Source organism: Ictidomys tridecemlineatus, unplaced genomic scaffold (genome assembly GCF_052094955.1).
Source record: "Ictidomys tridecemlineatus isolate mIctTri1 unplaced genomic scaffold, mIctTri1.hap1 Scaffold_46, whole genome shotgun sequence".
Lineage (NCBI taxonomy): Eukaryota > Metazoa > Chordata > Mammalia > Rodentia > Sciuridae > Ictidomys > Ictidomys tridecemlineatus.
Window position 1 is genome coordinate 1138015 of NW_027522984.1, and position 19071 is coordinate 1157085.

General features: G+C 37.3%; 1 protein-coding gene across 1 annotated transcript in view; it reads left to right on the top strand.

Moving 5' to 3' along the window:
* Positions 1–3739: 3739 nt before the first annotated feature.
* Positions 3740–19071, top strand: part of LOC144373713 (uncharacterized) — a 40165-nt gene continuing 24833 nt past the window's right edge. Inside the window, 5 exon segments of the mRNA XM_078036733.1 lie at positions 3740–4375; positions 4550–4705; positions 6058–6180; positions 16114–16167; positions 16524–16578. Of these exon segments, the coding sequence (XP_077892859.1) occupies positions 3740–4375; positions 4550–4705; positions 6058–6180; positions 16114–16167; positions 16524–16578 (1024 nt within the window).

Here is a 19071-nt window from a genome sequence, read left to right on the forward strand (position 1 = left end):
CTGGTGGACAAAAGTCAGAAAGACTCATAGCAGAATAGAGATTTGAAGAGACCAGGGCATGTAATAGTCAGCTTCTCATCACTGTGACAAAAATACCCGACAAGAACAATGAAGAGAGAGAAAGTTTTATCTGTGCTCACAGTTTCAGAAGATTTCATTCATGGGTTACAGCTCCATTTCTTTTGGCCTGAGGTGAGACAAAACATCACAGCAGAAGAGCATGGTGGAGCAAAACAGTCAAGCTCCTGGCAGCTGGAGAGCAGAGGAAGAAGAAGGGGCTGGCCCCAGTGGTTACTTCCTCCAATCAGGTCCCGCCTCCCAGCAGTCAGTCCATCCAGCTGTCAATCTATTAATCCATCAAGTAGATTAGTCTAGAGATGAGGTCGGAGTTCTCGTGATCCACTCATTTTCCAGAGCCCCACCTCTGAAACTTGCTGCACTGAGGACCAAGCCTTCAATGCATGAAGTTTAGGAGGATGCTGCAGATCCAATCGTAGTAAGACCCTGGCTGTACATGGCTTTGAGAAATAGGGATCTGCTACTTCTGTGGGAATATAGCCAGGTGATGTGGGGCAGCTCATTGACCTACCAGGTCCAGATTGCTTCTCAGCTTTGACCCAGCGCCCATGAAACACTGACTTCTGTCTTGGTGCTTCTGCCTTGGCTGCCCCATTGCCCCAACCTTGGCTCATGGCAGAGTTGAGGACAAAGGGAATCTTCTGGTGCATTGACCTTTTCCTTTGAGAAAAAGACCTTCTCTGGAATTCCTGCTGACCTCTCTATGTTTATAAGGCAATCTATAATGTGGATGACTACTTTTTAAAAAATATATCATTACCTTAATCAAAATCACGCTGTTGGTTACAAGTTCAGAGGGTGAGGGTGTTGGAGAGGTAGCCAGCAGCACTTGCTGAGGCCCCCAGAGGGAGCAGGAGAGTGGCCACACCATTTGTTTCCCTTCCTTCTTATCTTTCACCTGTCTCTGAAGTATGTCCTTAAAATGGCTGACTCTAAACATGCAGGCTCGCATCTACCCTTCCTGGATCTGAATACTCAAAAGATTTTTCAGAATTAGTCATCTGTACTTGCTTTACTGGGAACATGAGAATTTCTCCCCCTCTTTAATGACAAAAATAATGGTCTAACTTCCCGTAACCATTTTCTTTCTCTCTGCACCCAAAGTTCTCAGAAATAATCAAATACAAATAGCTCTTCAAATTTTCTAGTACCTCCCTTGAAAGCCCTCAGACAACATTTCCAAAAAACCAGAAATACCAGTTTCTCTCTCCCAGGTCAGAGAGTCACCCATTGAGGTAGAGTCCTTCGAAATTTTCATCAGGTTCTGGGAGTTATTCAAATGACGATAATGAATTTCTGAAGAGAGAAAGTTTCAGTGATTTTTTTTCTGTTAAGTAAACAAAGAAGGTATTCCATCTGTCTATAAGAATTACTTTCAGTTACATTTTTTCCTGTTAGAAGCAAAGAACATGCCAAAAGCATTAGTGGCAAACTTTCAGAAAATATGGCTTATACCTAATTTTGTAAATCAAGAGAAATTGCGGAGCATCTCCGAGTTGAAGTTGGATTCCTTTTTCTCTAATTTGCTTTGTGCACCTGTTAGGATATAGGTAACAGGAGTGCTACTGGATCTGTGCTTGTTTTGTGCTCATTTGATACAAGAGAAAGAAGGTGGCATCAGGCAGGCTTGGTGATGAAGCTGGATTTCCAGCAAAGCGCTATGGAAGCCATCATGACACCTAAAACCCAAGACCCGAGCTTCCACGTGCCCAATAGAGGGGAAAATAATTGTAGAATTCCCACAGATGAAATGAGATGAATCAACACATGTGCCTATGTAAATGCGTGTGTGTGTGTGTGTGTGTGCACACGTGTCACTTGTACTTCATGGAATACATAAGAATGAAATAGTCTGGATTTCTACCTAAAGGTATTGCAAGCACAAATTCATAGTGTCCTCCAGCTGCAACAGAAATGACCAGCAGAATAAAAAACGAAACACAGTTTGCATTAGCCTTAGGAAGCAGGAAAGACAGTCATCTACGTATCAGAAATTTTGAGCAATCTGTACCTGAGATTTCACACACACACACACACACACACACACACACACACACACACACAGAATTTTAATATTTATTTTTTAGTTTTCAGCGAACACAACATCTTTGTTTGTATGTGGTGCTGAGGATCGAACCCAGGCCGAACGCATGCCAGGCGAGCGCGCTACCACTTGAGCCACATCCCCAGCCCTTGTATTGTTCTTAAAAGTTAAAACTTTTCTGTGCATCTAAAAATATTTCTTAGACATGGGTGTTAAAAAGGGTTATTATATTGGTTAAAGAAAAAGTATTCAAAATCAGATTAATTTAGAGAGTTTGGTTTAGGTCCTTTCCACACTACCTCACCTAATCTACATCACATCCCTGTGGGGTAGGTGGCACCGGGTGGGGTGCATTTCACAAATGAACAGAAACTCAGAGAGATAAGAGTTTTGCTCAAGGTCACACAGTAAAGTTTAGGCCAAGCCGAGAGTTGAACCCACATCTATCCAAATCAAAATTCTCTGCTTCACTTTTTAAAGCCTCTTCTCTCCCATCCCAATTCCCAGGGCTGTTGGATAAGGCGAGACCCATGTGCATTTACCATGTGTCAGGCATTGCATGTATCAGTCAAATCCTCACAACAATCTCATATGGTCATTACTAATGATATTCCCATTGTATTAAGGTACAGAGAGTTTAACTAACTTGCTTAAGGTCACAAGCTAAGAATGGAAGAGCTGGGAGTTAAAGAACCCCGGCAGTCTGGCTCTATAGCCTCCCCTTAAAAGGATCAAGTTAACAGTGGAAAAAGTTCAAATTGCTTTAGGAATATAGAGTAGGATTAATTTTGGTTATCACAGAATCCCTGAAAAGTTCCCCACTCCTGGCTTCTGACATATTCCAAGAGAGGGCTCTGGTTTCAGATGTGCCCACATGGGGGACACTTGCCTCTTGGATTCATCTGGGAGCTTCTTGAAGATGGTGGGGTGCTACTGTCACTCTCCATGGGTCTCTAGCTATTGCTCACTGCCTTCTGAGGTGCTCTGGATCAAGGCTGGTCTTTAGATATGGTCCCGTGCTAAAGTGATGGGATAGGGCACCAATTTGCCTACAGAATGAGCTGCAGGGTCCAGAGAGACCACTGAGGCAGTTTACGGCTCAGTAGTCAAGGGCCTGCCTTCAGAGTCAGGCCAATTTTGTGTGGAAGGGCGTGACTTGCTTCTCCTTATAGCAATGTCAGTTTCCTCTTTGGTTCCCTGTTCCGTGGGATGTGCACCTGTCTACAGGTCTCCTACTTCACTTGCTGGCCTTAGGTTCAACCTGGGGCCAGAGTGGGCTTTCTCCACCTCAGGGCCTTTGCCCTGCTGTTCCCCCTGGTGGCACTGTTCTGTCCTCACTTGTGGCTGGCTCTTTCTCACCCTTGGTCTCAGCTGATGTCAGCTGCTTAGGGAGACCTTCCTTGTCTACTGTAGCCTGCTTCCAACACATCCTCCTGTTTTATTTTGCTCATATCTGTTATTAGTACCAGATAATTATTGATTGACTTGCGTTTATTCTCCACATGAATATAAGTTCAAATAAGACAAGAGATTTAATCTGTTTTGTTCTCAGCACCAACAACTGCATCTGGCATCCAATAAATAAATAATGAATTGATTGAATGAATAAATAAACGAATGAATGAAAGCCGAGCCCCCCAAGCATTACAATCCCAGTTCTTCTGCTGCAGTGGGCTATCAGATGGTCAGACTTTGCAGATGGCCCCTTGGCCCCCTTCTCGAGGAGTCGAGCGCGAAGCCGGCTGGCTCTTGAGAGACGCTCCCTGCAAGCCTGGGCGGTGGCCCCGCGGGGAGAGGGGCTGTCGTCATTTAGTGACGCTCCCTAAAGCCGCTGCGCGGCCGCGGGGGCGACTGGGGTCGGGTGGCCAGCGCGCGCGGGTCTTTTGCGAAGGTGCCCGGCGGCGCTGGTCCCGCCCCTCCGCCCCTGTGCGACCGCCCGCCCCGCCCCCGTCGCTGCGCTTGCTCCGGGCCGCGCGGCCCCGCCCGCTTCATGTGGCCCGTCCCGCAGCGGCCGTTGGCTGGGATCCCCGAGGCGGCGGCGGCGGCAGCCCGCGAGGCTCCGGAGACGGTGGCCGAGGCCCAGGCGGCGGCGCACAGGAGCGGCAGGAGCAGGCCCGGCCCTCGAGCGGCCGCCCGGCTGCAGCATGTGCGCCCGCCGGGGGCTGCTGTGGCTGCTGCGCTGCTCGCCGCTCGCCGCACTCTTCTTCTTCTCGCTCTCGTCCTCGCTGCTCTACTCCGTCTACGTGGCGCCCGGCATAGGTAGGAGGGGGCCTCCCGGGACCGACCCCGACCCGGGCCGGCGCGCCTGAGGCCGCCGCACCTCCCCGCCCGTTGCGCCCGGCCCTGGGGCCCCGCCCGCCGCGCCGCGGACCCCTCCCCTCCCCCCACCCCGGCGCGGCTCCCGGCATTCTGCACATCCTCCCCCAGCGCCGGAGCCCCCTGCCCGCCCAAGCCGCGCTCCCGCCGGGTCTCCGGTTCCCTGGTCCCCGGGTCCCACCGACCCCTGGCCCGCCCGCGCTGCCCACTCCCCCGCAGCGTCGTGCCGCCTCTGGCCCCCGAGTCCGAGCCATTTCATACAGAAAAGTAAAAACTGTAAAGGTCTGATAATACCAATGTTCTGGTAAGCAACAGAAATTCTCATACCTTGTGGGTAGGAATGCATATATTTTCCTCTTAAAAGTCTTATGAATCTTTTATGAGATTTATTTCTATATATTTTTCTTATAAATGATATTTCTAAATTTTATATTATCTGTTGTTCTCTGTGAGAATGAAATTGATTTTTTGGTGATTGTTGTACTTATGTTTAGCAACTTACCTGAACTGCTATAATACAACTAATGACTTGTCTATAAATTCTTAGGATTTTCTTTATAGATAATTGTATCCCTAGTAGGTAATCCTAAGTTTGTTAGCTTTCTAATGCTTAGTCTTTTAAAAATTTTTATTTATCTTATTTTGCTGCTGGAACCTGTAGCACAATTTTGCTAGAAATAGAGATAGCAGGCATCTTTATGTTGTTGTTATTTGTTGAAATTTTTAATCTGTCCTTGTCTGATTAAAAAAAAAACAATTGTTGAGTGCTTTCCTGCATCATTTGAGATAAATACGTTTTGTTTTCCCCTAGAATTTTCAAATATCATGAATTACATGTTATTCTTTTTGTTGTAGTTTTCAATGCTGGGGATTGAAGGGCCTTGTACACGCTAGGCAATTGCTCTACCACTGAACTACATTCCCAGCACTTATGCTGATTTTTAAATATAATATATTTGCATACTGAGAATGAACTCAACTTTGACATGTTTTTATACATTATTAAATTTTCTTTAGAAAGGATATATATTTATGCTTCTCACTGGGTTCATAATTGAGATTGGCTTATGTTCTTCCTTTCTCATGCTGTCCCTGTCATATTTTATATGCATTTTTAGATTTAATTATAATATACAGTGTGCAAGTCATTACAGCTTCACAAAGTGATCACATTTGTGTAACAAGAAAGAAGCAGAACTTTTCTAGGACACCAAGGCCCCTTCATGTTCTCTTCTAATCAGCACTCTTTCCCTGACAGTAACCAAAATCTTAATTTCTAACACTTTAGTTTTACCTTTTACTTTAATGTTATAAAAATGAAATCCTATATTTGAGGCCATTTTAAAAAACAAATGTTCCTTGTTTGAGGCCATTTTAAAGAATAAATGTTCCTTGAAAAGAATGTGTTTGTTAGATTCAGGATTCCTCATAGGTTCGTTGGATCAAATTTTTTTATTACATTGTTCTTACTAATGTCTAAAAATTATTTTTATCAATTATTATTTTATTAAATCTACTGTTTCATTTGCATATTATTACTTTCTTCTTGTAATTTTATATACAGATTTAGAATCACCATAGTTATTAACCCACAGCTAATTTTGAACTTCTTGTCCTAGGTTCATGCTTTGAATATCCTCAGAGCCTTGTTTAGAGATACACATCTAGGAGAAAATATCATTCCGTATGTTGCCGATGGAGCTAAGGCTGCAATTCTGGGTTTTACCTCACCAGTCTGGGCAGTGAGTGCTTTTGCCATTTACTTTCATTGATTTAATTGTACCTCTGATTAAGTTTTAATAAACCTTTCACTGGATGATAAAAAAATATATATTGCATTTTATCAAGGAATTTTTCTAGGGAATAAATTCTTGGATCAGACTATATTTTGATTCTTGATGTTTTATGGCTTCATTTTATCTCTTTTCTTGGTTTATTAGACTTAAGTCTTTTATTTTAGTGCAGTAAGCTATAACTTTAACTTATCGCAGTCTACCCTTGAGTGATATTTTGCTGTGCCACTTAAAGTATAAGAACTTAATATTTTGCTTCCCTTTTCTCCTTCCTATCTTGATGCTGCTATTGTTATACATTTTACTTTTTTGTGTGTTGTAAGCCTACCCTAGGTTGTTATTACTTTTGTTTAAAGTCAGTTATCTTTTTTTTTTAATTTGCCATTTTAACCATTTAACTTGGCATAAGTGTATACAATATTCATCACATTACACATTTTCAGAACCTTTTTGTCATCCCCAACAAAAGATCTATACTCATTAAGTTTTGACTTCCTGTATTTTCTTATCCCTGGTAACCTCTGTAATACCTTTGGATTCTATGAATTTACCTGACCTAATATCTCTTATAAGTGGAATCATAACAATATTTATTAATTTATGTTTGGCTTATTTCGTTTAATATAATGTCTTTAAGTTTCAACCAAGTTGTAACGTGTCAGAATTTTATTCCTTTTTAAGTCTGCATAACATTTCATTGTATGTGTGTACTTTATTTTCTTTATCCACTCATCTGTTGATAAATTATTTCCACATTTTACTTATTATGGTAATTCAACAGTGAGCATTAGCATACAGGTTATCTGAGTCCCTGCTTTCAGTTAATTTGGGTGTATTATAGGGTAATTCTATGTTTAACTTTTTGAGAAACCATCAAACTCTTCCATAGAGACAGTATCATTTTACGATCATATCAGCAATGCACAAGAGTTCCAATTTGTTTAAGTCTTCACTTAGGATTTTCATTTTTTAAAATGATAGTTCTTCCTGATGGGTGTGAAGTGGTATCCCTTTATGATTTTGCTTTGCATTTCCCTACTGATTAGTAATATTGATCTAGAAGCAGACCAACTCTTTCTTAGTATCTTAGTGTATCTCTTTTTGGATTTTGTAGATTCTGTATATCATATGTTGAGTGAGTGGTACCAATATATTCTATCAAAAGTTGAAAAACCGGGGCTGGGGAATGTGGCTCAAGCGGTAGCGCGCTCGCCTGGTATGCGTGCGACCCGGGTTCGATCCTCAGCACCACATACCAACAAAGATGTGTCCGCCGAGAACTAAAAAAAAAAAATAAATATTAAAAAAAATTCTCTCTCTCTCTCTCTCTCTCTCTCTCTCTCTCTCTCTCTCTCCTCTCACTCTCTCTTTAAAAAAAAAAAAAAAGTTGAAAAACCGGGCTGGGGATGTGGCTCAAGCGGTAGCGCGCTCGCCTGGCATGCGTGCGGCCCGGGTTCGATCCTCAGCACCACATACCAACAAAGATGTTGTGTCCGCCGAGAACTAAAAAATAAATATTAAAAATTCTCTCTCTCTCTCTCTCTCTCTCTCTCTCTCTCTCTCTCTCCTCTCTCCCTCTATCTTTAAAAAAAATTGAAAAATCAAGCACAAAACATTAAATAGAAGTCAAAATATTGAGTCACTTTTTTTTCAATATAACACTGTCCAGAAACCATTTGACTTAGAACTCTGTAAAGACTGTGAGCAGTACCTAGTGTACTTCTTATATTTAAGAAAGGAAACTTTCATGTGTCTTTTTTCATGATTCCTTGGAGAAACCCTTAATTTTTTTTCTCCTATGTCATTGTGTCTTCTAGAGTAAAGGACAATAACCTATGATTCATAGGCGCTTGACATGTGGCTTTACAAAAATGTTTGGCAAAGGGGAGGGGAGGAGCAAAGAACCTAGGTCTTAAACCCACAGAATGGTGGGGTGTGGTGGCGCATGCCTGTGATCCCAGCAGCTCCGGAGATCTGAGGCAGGAGGATTATGCGTTCAAAGCCAGCCTCAACAACAGTGAGGCATAAGCATCTCAGTGAGACCCTGTCTCTAAATAAAATGCAAAGTAGGGCTGGGGATGTGGCTCAAGTGGTTAAGTCCCCCTGAGTTCAATCCTTTGTAACTCCCCACCCACAACTCCCACAAACAAAACAAAATCCACAGAGTGGAGTATTTATTAGACAGGCAGGCTTTCCAATTAGTAGGCTGCACAAACCATTCCGTACCAATATGATAAGCCTCTAATTGAGATTCAGTCTGTTGCAGTGGCTGCCAAAGGCACAGACTCCCAGTGTGAGGAACACTCCTCAAAGTTGCCAACATTTGCCTAGACAATTGGGCATCTTCTTGTAAGAGATGCAGACTTTTGGAATTCTGTCTAGGAGCATTGCATAAGTGCCCTTGAAGGCACAGCGTTTACCTTTTACATTTATAGGAAGTAGAACAATACCCGTATACCATCAGTGTAATCAGAGATGTAGGAATGTGGCTTGATCATCAGGAAAATTAGAGATGGTAAAACTGATTGCCAACAATATTAATATTGTTTTCTTCAAGTCTAATCCAGATAATACAAGAAATATTTTCTGTGAAAGGGCTTTAGCAGTGTGAAATGTGGTGATTTTCCCAACTTTTTGCGAAAGCCAAAAGTGTCAGAAACAAATGATTCCTTTGTGGAAGTCCATTTGTGAGACCCAAAACAGTAATGCATATGCCTGAAAAATTTTTTAAAATAAAGGAAAACATAAGAGAAACCTTTAAAATGAGTTACCTGTTAAGCCACCACAGAGTTATCATGATTCTGATGCATATTTTTTATCCTGTGAGTTTTATGCATGAATACTATCCATATCCATATATATATCCACAAAAGCTTGTAATAATATAAATGCTTATGATAATTTTATTAACTGGAATCTTCCTTTTGAACACTGGTTGTATAGGAATATTTTGTTTCTATTTGCTGTTCTTGCTTTGTCAGACAAAGTAACATCATACCTGTGACAATCTATACTGTTGCCATAAATTTTTTTAACTTTATAACAACAAAGGTTTATTTTGCTCACAGTTTCACAGACTCCAGGCATAGCATTGGCTGTGTTCAGTTCTGGTGATGATCTTCTTGCTTGTAGAGTCCTGAGCAAGCATGGGACTTCATGTGGGGTGGGAGGGAGCTCATGTTGCCATATGCTGATTGCTGTATTTCCTTTCTTATGAAAACCTAATGAAATTATAAGTCAACATAATCACCGGCTATGAAGAAACCTTCATTTTACAGTAACAGTTTACTATAGCATTATTTGTTGAAGTCATTTTAAAGGGTGTTTTTCCCCTAGTGCTTGTGAAATATGGTTTGATTTACAGAAATTTTATTTGTGTGCATCCTCTCAGGAATATATTGTGCCTAAAGCTGGCTACATCTGTACTTTTGACTTAATTGTTTTTCCTGATAAGTTGGAAAGGCAAAAACCCAGGCAAAGTGAATTATTTGCAGTAAAGGGCCATTTTTCAGAGAGCATTTATGTATAGATTTAATGTGTTTTTACAGATTACTGGCTATTTGTATTGAGACCTTACAGATCTTTCAATCTTTGCTACTTGGTTAGAATTTTTTAAATACAGAGAAAATGTACTATTGTAAACATTGTAGGCATTAGGCATACCTACAGTGTAGTAGATGACATATTAAGCACTGGAAATACTAATATAAATAATGTACCTGGCATCATTTATATTACATTGATTAATTTCAGTAAACTTTATTATACTTCATATTTTATATATAAATAAAATAAGGCTAAGAGACGTGAAATACCTTTGTCTAAGAATGTGCAACTATTATCTGTCTGACTTCAGAATCTGAAGTGTGGTAAAGCAGTTTTGTGTGTGATAGGATTGCAGAAAAGGTCATTTTATCTGATTTGTAGGGCTTGGGCCCTGTGTCCTCAGAAAGCAACTGGAGGTAAGGTTTTATTGAGTGGTATAAACCCAGAGCAGCAAGAATGAAAGAAAACAATAAATAAGGCAAGAAAGGAGGAAAGATGCTACCAAGTAGGCCCTAACCTTGCAAGAAAACTGAGCTGGTTGTCTTGTCACATGGTACATCTTCTACTACCACCTCTTAGAAGAGTCCCATTGCTTGTTTCTTGTTGGTCAGAGTTTACTCCTTGGGACATTAACCCAACTTGGACAAGTGTTACATAAAATGACTTATAGATACATATGCATAGATCCTTAGAGTTTTCTGGGCAGTTGTTCTTTTAAAATAGCATCTGATTCTCTTTATTATATTTAGTGACTGTTGGACACCTGATTGCCTTTCCCTAGGCAACTCTCAGCCTTTCCAATAGAGCTTGCCAAGCAACCCAACTAGGGTCCTCCTATGACTCATCCTGAGGTTATATTTTCATCTAGAACAGTTTTATCTTGCTTCTCTCAAGTCAGTTCTGATTCACACCATGCAGGGGATATCAGAGGAATATACAAAAAAGACTTTCAGATCTTCCTGGCAGCACTGCCACGATTACTTTGTGTCTTGTTGGCACCAATGACTCTGCCCTCTGGCAGTTGTGAAGTTGCTATGAAGGTTCCAGGCTTAGGGCTGTGTAGTCTTGAAATCCAGCTGTGCCCCACTCATCATGCTATGTGCCTTGGAATGGAGCTTCATTTACTCAGAGGAAGAGGTACATTTTTTCTAATTCACTTATAGATGCTGTATGGATTAGTGGAAACCCTTTCTTTACTTTTGACCTCTCATGGGAGAAGTATCTTACAGCTTTGGAAGACAGTTACCAAGAACTCAAGTATTGCTGGTCTTCTCCTTAGAAGCCCAGAAAATATGGCATGGTTTTTCTGGATTATAGGTGTAGGATTTCTTCAAAGTCACATGGCTTAGAACTCAAATCTCATTTAATTTTTTTCAAAATCATTGGATCTAGTGTTCTAAAGAACATAATACAGGAAATTTTGACACATACTGTTAGATCTGCATTAAATACTATGCCTATACATAAGCTGGAGAGAAAACTGAATAATATTTTTCTCCAAAAAAGAAAATAGAAAATGCTTTTAACCTTATTCTTTGCAAAAATGTTGTTGTATTTTGAGTTATATTTCTTATGCTTATACTATTTCATGTATTGATAGCAGTGACAAGTTATATAATTATGCCAACCATTCAGTAGTTAGTGGAACTTTGAAAAATGTTTTTGGTTTTTAAAAACCAATCTTATTACTAAAGTGCTTTCTTTATGAAACTTTTTGCTGTCTAATTCACAGTGAGCTCTCAAATATATTTGATGAATAAATGTTTTATTGGGTCTATTATTGATATTTACTTTATATTTATTAAAATAAATCCTAATTTTTAAGAGAATAACATATTTTTCCAATATTTATTTTATATCTAAAGAATTCTAAAGCAGAACTACTAATCTGTCTAAGCCATATTAATTGGTGATAGAATAAAAACTTCACATTTATTTCCTATTTTTAATATTCTCAAAGATTTCTAGTTAAAACAAGAGTTTATGATTCTTACTTGATCCTCTCTCACGATTAGTTCACTTAGTTTCATTTCAGTTTTCAATAGTTTTGTCGTTATAACAAGTGGGTTTAGTGGCCAACAAAAAGCTGCCAAAAGCTTTCATTCCATGGAATTCCCTACTTTGGTGTTGTAGATTTTCTCATGTAAGTTTCTGGACAAAATAGAACATCCTATCTCATGACACTTAGAAAGATTTTCCTATTTTGAATCAAACTTGGTGGTAATGAGAATCCCAGAAATATATACTTGTTTTATGTTTTATTGATTCCACCTTTCTACTTCCACTTTCTCTCTACCCCAGTGTTTTCTCTCCCCCAACAGCTAGATGGAAGATGAGTGGCTGCTTTTAAATATTTAAAAGATAAGTCTGGATTAAGTAAGACTGTACTGAATTATGTTTATTTTTAAACTCATTTTATTCATTACATAAATTGAATACATTTTAGCAAAATTAATTTAGCTCATTAATTGTCCATTTTTATTCCATGTTTACCTTTAACTGGTCTTTAGAGCTCTCAATTTTCTTAGCAATGACAAACTAAAGTAGCTAATACTCTAAAAATGATACTGTTTTCTGTTTCTTATCATATTAGGTATGAGCAATTAATTTGAATAAAATGCTAGTGATTTAAGTCTTTCTAAAAATCAAACATCACTTCAGTGCTTGGTTTAATGTACATTAATTAAAGTAGTCAATACTTATACTCTGGCATATGTGAACTTGTGCTTCTTTATTACTTTTCTGAACTGTTCATTTTAAGGAAGGTGACACTGTTTCAGTAGCAAGCACTTGATTTTTGACATCAATAAATTCTACATGTTTTAAAAGTTATTGCCACAGCTGAAATAATAGTGTTTCACTTCTTTTTTAATACTGAAGCAGGGTGTGGTCCCTTAAAATAGTTATGAATAAGGCCGGTTGGTATTTTGCCATAGTTCAGTACATTTATATATAAAAAGCTATTGCCTTTGCTTAACTTAAAGAAATGTTTAAGTGATAATAGTTTGTTAGTGGTCTCTTATTGTTCAGCTACAACATTTTTATCTTAAATGTTTGAAGTGTGAAATAAAATGGATTTTAAAGTCAAGAAGGAAAAAAAGCTAACTACTATTTTGAAGATTAGCTCATTGATACATCTCAATACAAGCAAAATTCTTTTATAAATCAGTTTTGAAAGAATATAGTAAGTCATAGCTAAATGGAATTGATGGAAGTGTGTGGTTTTATTGAATATCTTGTGTGTTGTATAGAAGGCATTGATGACTGGGACAAATTACTTAACCTGCCTGTACTTCAGTTTTCACACCTGTAAAATGATCACAGCTAATTCAGAGTTGGGGAGGATTAATTAAATTAATGTTTATCAATCATTTAGGAGAGCCTATAAGTAAGTGCTCATTAGTTATTAATAAGTGGTTAATAATTAATAGTATTTGTTATTAATAAATTATTTGATTATTATATTTATACTTAATTATTTACTAGTTTTGCTGGAGTTGAGTGGTATATTTGAACAATAATGATTGGGGATATTAGACTTTATGTAGAAAAGATTGCTTACTGCTGGTTTCTATACATAGCTATTTAAGAGGATGAATAAACTTGAGTATTTTGCAAACTGTGTATAAACATAATTTTCAAATGTAATCTCTTTTCAGATTAAAATTGCATATTTTCTAAGATTTTATATTGAAATTTTAAAAAGATTATGGAGATAATTAAATATTATTACTTGTGTGTCTGAGAGGCATATCTTGCTCAATAATAGGTTTTTCTGTGAGTTGCTATCCTAGCTGTTTGTTGAAGATTCAGTAATTGAAGAATGTCCACTAGCCTAAGCACCAGAGGCCAGGACAATACTGTTACTTCCCTTTACTCCTCTTTTACCTTTCAAAGAACATTAACCAAACACAAAATCACCAAATCCCCAATTTACTAAACTTTTTGTAAGTCATACAGAAAATACATTCAGAAAAACATGTCAGTTTTTTTCCAAAATATGTCATTTTGTAAGCATTGTAAATGTTTACATTGTAAATGTTACACAGTTCTTTGCTTTTATCATCTAGACTTATTCCTAAACACATTTCAGAAATATCTTTTTTGGAAGGACCTAGAGGTCTCAGTGGCATTGTTCAGCTGCCTGCCCTGATAATTTCTTTTATGATTCTCATGAATCTCCTCTTTTCATGTCCACCTTAGCTATTCATATTCTTATTCTGAATATAGTTTAGACAGTTTGAAATAACTTAAATGATTTTTCCTTCAGTTTTCCCCTTTCCTTTAAATTATGTATGCATTGCATACCTGTATCACAACAGTCAAGGGGTTTTTTGTTTGTTTTTTAGAAAGTATCACTGTGTTGCCCACACCGGCCTTAAACTCTTAGGCTCCTGCCTTAGCCTTCCCAGTAGGTGGTACACGTAACTATGCCCAGCTCACAACAGTGTTCTTAAGGGCATGTCAGTTAAAAAAAAAGAACAATAAAAACACACTTCTATGTAACTTATTGTTAAAGAAATCCTAGATTCCTCAACAAGGAGTTTGTGAAAGGTCCATTTCAGAATGACTATGCCCTACTTCACTTTACTTTTCACACCCATCCCTCTGCTTTCAGTTCGGGATTTTAAGTAATTGAACCTTGACAATTTTCCAAACTCTTTGATTTGGAAATCCTCCCTAGTCTTTGGGACTGGATTCCTAATATAGATCATGTTTTTTTCCTTTAGGACATAAAAGGAACTTATTTTGATGAAGCTTATAGATTGAATGTCTCTCTTTTTAATATAGTGATTTGATATATGTTTTATCACACATAATAGAACATGAGCATATTAAAAGCAAGGACTGTGCCCTATCACATGTGTTTTATAGCTTATTTTATAAAACAGATTGACTGTAAAATTTGCACCATTCATCACAAATACTAATTTTGTTAATATTGCCTACGTTTTTATACAAGTCAGAATTGAGCTTAAATCAGAATTAAATTAGACCATTGTGCTATCTTTCAGATATCTTTTAGTAAATTTCAGGCTTTATGAGAAGATGGTTGGAAGGGAAGATGTCAAAACTCTCTTTTCATTGCCCTCCCCCTTTTTAATTTTCTGTTTTCTTTTTTAAAGTTAGTATTTTGTGGCTAGAGTTGTAGCTCAGTGGTAGAGTGCTTGCTTGCCCAGCATGTGTGAGGCACTGGGTTCAATCCTCAGCACCACATAAAAACAAATTAATAAAATAAAGGTATTATGTCCATCTACAGCTAAAAAAAAGCTATTTTTAAAAATAGTCAATATTTTAACTTACAGATAACAAAGATAGTACATATACATGGGTAACATGTTTTGATACATGTATATATTGTGTTATATTTAAATCCAGTTAACATTTTCTACTCACGTATCATTTCTTATGTTTAAAAACTTACAAATTTTTTTCTTTTTTCTTTTGAAATGTAGGATGCATTTATATATCCCCCCACTCACCCCTACTGTCTCCAACCACTGGTAACTACCATTATACTTTTAACTTCTATGAAATCAGCTTTTTTGTATTCCACATGAATAAGATTTTGTGGGTCTTGTCTCTGTGCCTGGCTTACTTCATTAATATAATGATCTTGTTCCATCGTGTTGTTGCAAAGGATAGGATTTCTTTATTTTTATGACTGAATAGTATTCCATTGTGTATATATAACACTTTTTTTATCCACTTATCAGTTGATGGACTCTTAGGTTTCCATTTCTTGGCTAATAAGAATAGTGCTGCTATCAATATGGGAGTGCAGGTGTCTCTGCAGCTTACTGATTTCCTTTCCTTTGGCCATATATCCTGGAGTGGAATTGTTGGATCATATCACAGTTCAATTTTTAATCTTTTGAGGAACCTCCACACTGCTTTTCATAATGGCTATCTTTGTTGCCCTTTAAATCATATCTAGACCTATCACCAAACCAAACTTGATTTAGAATTGGTTGTGGCATATTAGTTTAGAAGAGAATATATACTCATCTCTCTCCCACTTCTCAGCCCTTTGTCTTCTGATTCTCTTCTCTAAAATCTGCAAGGTGCTAGAAAAGGAATAATAATTTATTTAAAGAAGTATAGATCTCTTTTGTAAATTTTTTAAATTGTAGATCGACACTGTATCTTTGTTTCATTTATTTTTTTTTATGTGGTACTGAGGATCGAGCCCAGTGCCTCACACATGTGAAGCAAGTGTTCAACCACTGAGCTAAAATCCCAGTCCCTATAGATCTCTTATAAATAAAAATTCTTGATTTTAGTAACTGACAGTTAAAATTATCTTGGGGTTTATAGCATTTTTTTTCCCTACAGAAAACCATAGGCAAAATTGCAACATGCTTGGAATTGCAAAGCGCAGCTTTACAGGTAAATGGATTTTTTAAAATGAATTATTCTAAATTGTTCTGAAAAGATATTAGACATTCATGCCCAAAGTAATATTATCTCAGAAGGGTTTTATAACAATTGGAATTGATCAGCTGAACTCACACTTAAATGACTTAGTTCATACTTTGTAAACGGTAGAAATAAAAGATATGATTCTAATTTTTTCTGTTTCTATTAGCTTGAATATTCCAAAAATCAGTTTGGAACTTTTCATTTTCTACCTTTAAAACAAGAAATATATTTATTTTAAATATTTTATTCTTGCCATTTAAAAGACATAGGGTGCAGTGAAATCTTTGTAATGAAAAGATATAATATGCATATTTTAAATTTAGTCCACACAGTCCCAGGAAGAATTTAAACTGGAGGACCTCAAGAAGCTAGAACCAAGTAAGTTTTGTTTTATATTTTTTAGTGATATTCCTATAGGAAGAGAGTTTTATCTGTTGTGAATATTAAGATTGTTTAGCACAGAAAGTGATTGGATTTATTTCTCTTATTTTTTGGTGCTTTTAAAATTCCTACAATATTTGTATTTTTAATTACCATTTGGATTTAATCTTTATAATAGAATATATATGTTGTACTTCATCTAAATATCCAAATTAACCTTTAATTTGTCTTAATGGCTTTAATAAGATTATAATTATTTTGATAAACATTTTCAGTAGAGTCCAGTAGAGAATATAAGGTTACAGTCATTAATGCCCATTCACATTACATGTTATTGAAAACTACAGTCTGAATGTTGGGAAAGCATTACAAAGTGTTTTTTTTTTTGTTGTCTCCATTTTTTTCCCTTCTTCAAAATTTTAAAAAGTAAACAATTCCTTCAGTTATCTTGTTGGTTAGGATATTCCCAAATAAAGCCTTTCTGCTGTTTCAAATGATTGCTCTCTTAAAACTGTCTGCAGTATGGGCAAAGGCACAGTGTGAATAACTGAATGAATGTAAGTTAATGTAGCCTTTTTTAAAAACTTTTTTAGTTGTAGACAGATACAATACCTTTATTTTATTTATTTGTTTTTATGTGGTGTTGAGGATCGAATCCAGTACCTCACACATGCAAGGCAAATGTTCTACCAACTGAACTATAACCCAGCTCCTGTACTCATTTTTTATTGAGATAAGATTGCACATCTCAGTGCATTTATGTGACTAGGGAATAGTAGATTTTATTTATCCAACTAAGTAAGATTTTTAAGTAGGGAATCATAAAATCAAAGCATTTTCAAACAGAAAGGAGTCTCAGACTTGTGATCACATTCTCTATTGAGGAAAGAAATGAAATGATTTGTTTGTCCTGTTTCACTTCAATCTCCAGTAACTGAGCAGGGCCTAAATCTCAGAACATTTGTCAGTGTATCTCAGTTCACACTAGTGCAATCCTTTTAATGTAAACATGCTTTGAGTAAGAGGTAAAAAATTAATTTAAGAACTAAAGAGAGCCTTGCACAGTGGCGCATGCCTGTAATCACAGCCGCTCGGGAGGCTGAGGCAGAAGGATATCAAATTCAAAGCCAACCCTAGCAAAGCAAGGCACTAAGCAACTTAGTGAGACCCTGTCTCTAAATAAAATACCAAATAGGGCTGGGGATGTGGCTCAGTGGTCAAGTGCCCCTGAGTTTAATCCCAGTACCCCCTGCCAAAAAAGAACTAAATAGAATGTTCCTATAAATTCCACAAACTGCCAATATCTAATTCATTATAGCAATTCTAACAAAGACATATGAGATAGCTGAAATGTGATTGTATTGCAGATCCAGGGTAGAAAAAGGATTCTCAGAGTATACTGAAGGGGATCTGATTTTCTGTTGTTTGGGTTGGAAAAGAGAAGTTAACAACAACAGACAACAACAAAGGAATGCATAGTGGATTTGTTGTGATTCTGGTGGCTTTTCCACAGTTTTAGATGATCATATTTCATTTCTTCAGAACACCATCCTTCTGAATATGGCAAGAATTCTGTCATTTTAATAGTTTTGGTTTCTTTATGTAATCCAGATCATAAAGTTTTGTTTTCTTTGTGGTTCTGGGGATCAAACCCATGACCTCACACATGCTAGGCAAGCGTTTTACCACTGAGCTACATCTCCAGCCCTAGATCATAAGAGTTGGAGATGTTATAAGAGACTCAACTTATATTCAGAAATAGTTCTTATGCCTATATCCAATGTATATAAGGATACTAATCAATGTAATATTTCTCACAAATTTTGGGAGTTTTTTGTACCTAAAACTTTATTTCTCAAAAGCATTAATAAATACTTTGTATAAGATTGAGATATAATTTATATAAAGCACAATTCACCAATTTAACATATCATTCAATTTTTTTAGTAAATTGGAAGAGTTATGCAGACATCACCACAATCAATTTTAGGACATTTTCATCACCACAAGAAGAAACCCTATTCCCATGAGCAGTCATTCACTTCTTGCCATCCCCCTAAAATCCCTTCCAATTCCCAGCCCTAGGAAACCATTAGTTTGATTTCTGTCTATAAATTGTCCTATTGTAGACATTTTATTGAAATGGACTCATATGATATATGATCTTTTATGACTGGCTACATATAAGATTATTTTGAGAAAAACACATTGATGGCTTTAAATAAAAGATTGCAACAGTTGTTTATATGGTGGTTCTACTGAAAATTATGTTTGTGTGTGAGTGTGTGTGTGTGTGTGTGTGTGTGGGTGAGAGAGAGAGAGAGAGAGAGAGAGAGAGAGAGAGAGAGAGAGATGATGCAGGGGACTGAACCAAGGGCTTTGGGCATGTTAGACAAGTGCTTTACCATAAACTATGTCACCAGCCCTCAGTTTTTTATGATAAAAATTATTAGGATTTTGGCTTCTTATTCAGTCACTATTTCCTATTAG